Raw genomic sequence first — 6,000 nt, forward strand, 5'->3', positions numbered from 1 at the left:
TGCAACGGACCGGATCCCAGCGAGTACACACTGCTGCTGTGTACCCTCGAAAGATATTGATCACGGCAGTAAATGTAAAAACCGTGTCCCTCTGTTTGAAGCGACAGAGGACGGAGCTCCACTGGTGTTGTTCTTCTTTGTCACTTTCTGTTACTTCTTCTTCACTGCTCCTCTCTGAACACCACCTCTCTGTTCTCTCCCTCCGTCTGTAGTACTCCCCTCCGTTAATTCCTCCCAGGGGAGAGGTGAACGCTGCAGATGCTTTCGACATCGGCTCTTTTGATGAGGAGGACACCAAGGGCATCAAGGTAAAGCGCGCTCTAACGTCCAAACGCTACATTTATTACCCACTTACTGTCCAGAAAATGACAGACAGGGATGATGGCAAAATGGCTGTTTAGCGGTGAATTTGTATGCCGAGCTTGTCCTCTGTGCACACCACACGTTGATGGACATCTGTTGGTTGGTGCTAGCTCACATGACACACTGAACTCCAGTGAGAGACGGCAGCAAGTAATAGTATTAACACTAATTCAGACCTTGTAGGCAGTGAGAAGTGAACCGCGAGTCTCCCGTTGGTGCATCAACGGCAGCACAAAGTCGTCGTCTGTGAAATTCCCGCAATTAAAAGACACAGGAGCTCCTTCTGCTTCTGGTGACCTGTCACGTACCATCCAAACAAACTAGAGCCTAGAAAGAAAATAGCCGATCAACAGAAAATTAATGGATTATTTTGATTTTAACAAATCTTGGAACCCTCTGATGATGCTCGAGCCTGTGAGAGCTGCAGCCAGCGTTTCTAGGCTTCTGATGTAGCCGGCAGAGAGGACGAATACATAAAAATTAGCGTGTACAGGTTACTTTTTAAAATACCTTCAACTCTGCGACGTCTCAACGATGTTCGAGCAGCTTGACAGAGACGGATGTAAAGATATCAAGAAGCTGACAGACATCACGTCACAGCATCGCGCCTGGAAAGGAGAGTAAATTAACGTGTTGGGCCGGGTGTTGTGTTCACATCACAGCCGATCTGAGGTGAAGACGATGAACACCAGTGACTCCTGCAGGATTGTACACGTTCACACTGAAGACAGAAGCCAGATGTTAGCGGGTGGTAGCAGGTTGGAAGAAGAAGAAGTGATCAGGGAGGTTTCTTCCTCAGAATATTGATATTTTTCATGTGCTACTTGTTGTTAATCAGCTGTTTAAGACACAGAGAGAAAACACTCCTCTGTCATTTTGTTGGTTTTCAGGGGATTGTCAAACGTGCAGAGAGCTTTAGAAACTAACACAGCTCGTCGGTGGCCATGCTGCATCATGACTTTAACTATAGGTGTTGACTTATAGTAGTAATACAGGAGGTATGGAACGTATAGTCTTCTCTTCCTGTGATTGTTTCGGCTCTCCTGGAACATTAGACTCCTCCTTCATTAACATTAATGCGGCTGCAGTAGCAGTTATTCATCCTCTGACGCTCCAGAACCAAGGAAGGAAAAAAAAAAAAGAAGACTGGAGCGTTAGTTTACATTTCCCCAGGCGGTGCTTTTATTAACACAGCGTCCGTAATGTAAAGAAGAAGTGCTGCGTGGAAACGTGAGAACGTGAAGATGTAGGAAGCAGAGCGCAGAGCTGCAGTCCCCTGATGCTCATCCAGCCCAGAACAGAATGTCTGAGAGGGAACAGAGGACACATTTTATTACATTATACTGGGAGATGTTTCTTTATTATTTGATCTGCTCTCACTGATGTGAAAGGGGTGGAAAAAAATTAGAAACACCTCTTAGTATAATCTAATACAGCACAAACAACAGCTTCCAAAATAACCAGACAGCTGAAGCAAACTCGAGAAGAGAAGCACGAAGATACACGACAGCAAAGTGTTTGATTTCGTGTCCTGAAATTGAAGACTCATTTGGATCGATCATGATGTTGTTAATGTTAATTAATCTCTCTCTCTCTCTTTCTCTCTCTCCGTCCGTCTGTCCTTAGTTGCTGGACAGCGACCAGGAGCTGTACAAGAACTTTCCTCTGGTCATCTCGGAGCGCTGGCAGCAGGAAGTGGCGGAGACGGTCTACGAGGCGGTCAACTCGGACACGGACAAGAACGAGGCTCGCAAGAGGGCGAAGAACAAGCAGCTGGGCCACGAGGAGGGTAAATGACATCCGCTGTGAACGCGATCGCAACGGGAAGCTAAAAAAAATCATTTGGTAGATTTTTCTAACCGTGTTTGTGTCCGTGTGCAGACTACGCTCTGGGAAAAGACTGTATAATGCACGGCTACATGTTGAAGCTGGGGAACCCGTTCCTGACCCAGTGGCAGCGCCGATACTTCTATCTGTTCCCCAACCGTGTGGAGTGGAGGGGGGAGGGCGAGTCACGGGTGAGTTCACCTCGCAGCACACACATTTAATCACTCTCCATGTTCACGCGTGTCACGATCACGTCCGTCTGTCCTGAAGAGAGAGGTTGTTCTTCTTCTTCTGCTGTCTGTCAGAGTATGAATGTTTCTGTCTGTCTGTCTGTCTGTCCGTCCCGACTCCACACTGAAGGACAAGTGGCTAAAACAAAAACTAAAACGGCAGAAAGACGGGGTGAGTGTTGACACCAGGTCCCAGCAGACCCCCGCTGCTGAGTCCTCAGCGTCCCTGCTGTCTTTGTCCAGAAGCTGTGTAGAGCTGTAGACCTCCTCCCTCCTCTGTAGTTCTGCTTCAGTCTTTTACGCCCTCTGTTAGACGAGCAACAGGAAGAGAAACCCAGAGAACAGAAAATCATTATGTTTAAAAGCAAGTGGAAATCTTTTTTTTAGCTTTCAAAGAACTAACTGGCATAAAAATCTCTTCAGAGTCAAAATTCAGCATCTCCGTCAAAAGACAAACATCCATAAATCTGCTCAGAAATCATCCGTTAAAGATGTTTACACATTTTCTGCAGATTCAACAGTAATTCAGTGATCCGCGATTCCAAAAATAGACAATGTAAATCCTTTTTCCACCTATATTCAACTGAATACGGGACAGAGAGTGCAGCTCTTAGGTCCAAACACAAACCAGTCCGACACAGTAAACCGAGCCTGACCCGAGCTCAACAAGCTGTCTTCTGTTTGTAGTTCATATTCTGTTCATGCCAAGTTCACACTACAGGATCTTTAGTCCTGGTTTTGGCCTCGCAGACGCATTTTAGAGCCCGCCGATAAAAAAGCCCCAGATCAGAGGCAGATCAGCGCGTTCTCCCGTGAAATGACGGTCGGTGTGCGTGAACCGTTCAAAGCTCGCCAACGCGTCGCCGATGCCATAAAAGAGCGACAGCCAATCCTCTGCTGTCATCCGCAACAACTCTCTGAATTGGGTCCTGTTATGTCTCTCTGTGTACGAAGTGGGCTCAGTAAAACCTCACAGATTCTACCAGAACACGTGCGCACGAGCTGCTCAGTAATCGGGACCGCGTCATCCTCGCTGAACCACAAAACAGGCAGGAATAATACGTTTTCAGTGAGAAAGAAATCAAGCAGAGTGAAAAAAACATATTTGGGACGGATTCTTGTTTGCAGTAAAAATGAAAGTTTTGAGTAAATTGCACATTGGTTTGTTTTATCACTGGTTGTTCTAATTTTTGGATTCTTTACTTGAGTGTTTCCATTTCCTGCTCTCTGCTTCATTTATTTGATGCATTTAGGTAGCAGTTACTTTGATTATTCAGTGTTTATAGGCTGTTAGTTGTGACGTGTTACCGATCAGATAATGTTGTTTGAGAGGAAGCTGCATCAGAGCCGACGTTGCACAATTTTAATTTGTTCATTTTATCTGCAATCTGAGAGAAACTTCACAGATACAGTAATCGGAAAATGCTGAATATCGGCCTCGATGATCAGTCGACCTCTCGTATTCGTTCTCTTGTTCAAACTGAGACGCTCTGTCCTAATTTAAATCATCAGGACGATTACTGTGCAAAAGATTCGATTAGTTTAAGAGAGTGAAAACGTGACTGCGGTTTAAGATCTTTACTGGGAGAATAAAACAGCTTGTAGTGGGTTTAAAAAGCGGCTTCGTTCTGCCGTTTATTTTATTGTCCCAGGATTTTGTCAAGTCACGGCTAATTTAATTTTGCTCTTAAGTCTAAAGTGGACTCTCGCCTCTACAGCTCTGCAGTCGCTGTAGTCCATCAGCTCAGCCTTGATGTTTCATTATCTGCTCTCTGCTCGGTCTGCTTCACCTTTGCCCGTTTCTGACGGGTCAATTTCATCCCCAGCAAAACCTGCTGACGATGGAGCAGATCGTGACGGTGGAGGAGACGCAGATTAAAGACAAGAAATGTATCCTGCTGCGCATCAAAGGAGGGAAGCAGTTTGTGCTGCAGTGTGAGGTACGACCGACGCGCCACATCATCTTCCAATCCTGTCAGCGAGATGAAGACAAAGAGCTGATCCCTTTTTATTTTTATATCTTTTCCGTCCGCAGAGCGACCCGGAGTTCGTGCAGTGGAAGAAAGAGCTGACCGAAGCGTTCACAGAAGCCCAGAAGCTGCTGCGCCGCGCCCCCAAAGTCATCGGGAAAGGCCGGGCCGGAGTGGTGGAGCTCTCCAAACCTCCCCTCACACACCGCAACAGCAACGGCCTGTGAATACACACACATATAAATATATATGTATAACACACACACACACATATATACACCAGTCATACACACAGACACACACACTGCATCCCACCTCCCCCCTCTCCTCATCCGCCGCAGGACTTCAGCCCCGACACCTTCCCAGGACGCCTCGCAGTGTGTGTTCGGACCACCACACACACCCACCAGCCTCTTACCGACCACACACACACTCACACACACGCACACGCACACGCACACGCACGTACACATTCAACATGACGACCAATCATAAGCGCGATAGTTTTTTTGTTGTTGGTTTTTTTTTTGCCTGCCGTGGGACCTTGCCAGTTCACCGAGAGGGACGAGGAGAGAAACATTCGGGAGGACTCAGCATGTGAAGAAACCTCTGCATGAATGTGACGAGGACTGACGCCCGGTCCTCTCCTGTCTGTCCCTGTCTCTCTTTTTTCCCCTCCTCCCCCGCCTCCCTCACCCCCTCACCCCCTCCTGAAGGAGCACTCTCTGTTTTTACGGACCCGCGAGCAGCCTGACGGACTCCTCACAGAGCGACACATCTGACCAGAGACATTCCTGCAGGTGAGACCAGGGAGGACAAAAACAGAAACAACAACAACAAAAAAATAAAGGCTGCTCGACTGGTTCTCCTCATCCCTCCCTCTTAACCAATCCCCTCCCTCCGTTACTGAAGTGCATAAAGTGCCAACATCAATATTTACTTGAGTCACCTGAGCACCCAGGAGGACCTGCTCGGTGACACGCGGAGGCGGAGGGTGCTCGTGGGCGGAGGTGGTTGGTTGATCATTCCGATGCAGAAAACAGGAAGTACAGGAACCACAGACTCTTCTCAGATTGGCTCTTGTACAGCCAGTTACCATAGAGACTGAGATTCCATTGGCTGACAAAGAGCAGCCGGTTGCTATGGGAACCATGAAGACTGGTATACCAAGGACAACGGTGTAACTATTGTGTATGAAGGGGTGGGGGAGGGAGGGGGGGAGGGAGGGGAGGGGAGGGGAGGGGGTGAGGAAGTGACTCTGAGTGTATATACGAACCCTTTCTCTGTGCATCTCCAGTGTTTTAGTCCAACGTGTTTGCATTATGGGGACTTCTCTGTTCGTGAATCTGTCCTGGCTTTCAGGGGGAGGGAAGAAGAAGAAGAGGAGGAGGAGGAGGAGGAGGAGGAGGTGGAGGCTTGTTTTCCTGCTGGGAACTGGGAGGCCGGGTGGGTGGGTGGGTGGGAGGGAGGGAGGGTGGTGGTCAGGCAGGAGTCTGATAGCTTTCAATCACTCGCAGCGCTGCATTTTACCTCAGTTGGACTGAGTCAGTTTTTTCGGAGGCGAAGAAAAACCTCCTCAAGGGCCAAAACGTCTGCGCTCCGTGTTCGTA

At 48.0% G+C, this 6,000-nt stretch overlaps 1 protein-coding gene across 1 annotated transcript in view; it reads left to right on the top strand.

Annotated features, from left to right (window-relative positions):
• Positions 1-5,233, top strand: part of grk3 (G protein-coupled receptor kinase 3) — a 63,686-nt gene extending 58,453 nt beyond the window's left edge. Inside the window, exons 17-21 of the mRNA XM_030434676.1 lie at positions 213-308; positions 1,990-2,152; positions 2,245-2,381; positions 4,247-4,360; positions 4,456-5,233. Coding sequence (XP_030290536.1) covers positions 213-308; positions 1,990-2,152; positions 2,245-2,381; positions 4,247-4,360; positions 4,456-4,617 — 672 coding nt within the window. The 3' untranslated portion in view covers positions 4,618-5,233. The remainder of the gene's footprint in view (positions 1-212; positions 309-1,989; positions 2,153-2,244; positions 2,382-4,246; positions 4,361-4,455) is intronic.
• The last annotated feature ends 767 nt before the right edge of the window (positions 5,234-6,000 follow it).

The sequence above is a fragment of the Sparus aurata genome, chromosome 12 (genome assembly GCF_900880675.1).
Source record: "Sparus aurata chromosome 12, fSpaAur1.1, whole genome shotgun sequence".
Lineage (NCBI taxonomy): Eukaryota > Metazoa > Chordata > Actinopteri > Spariformes > Sparidae > Sparus > Sparus aurata.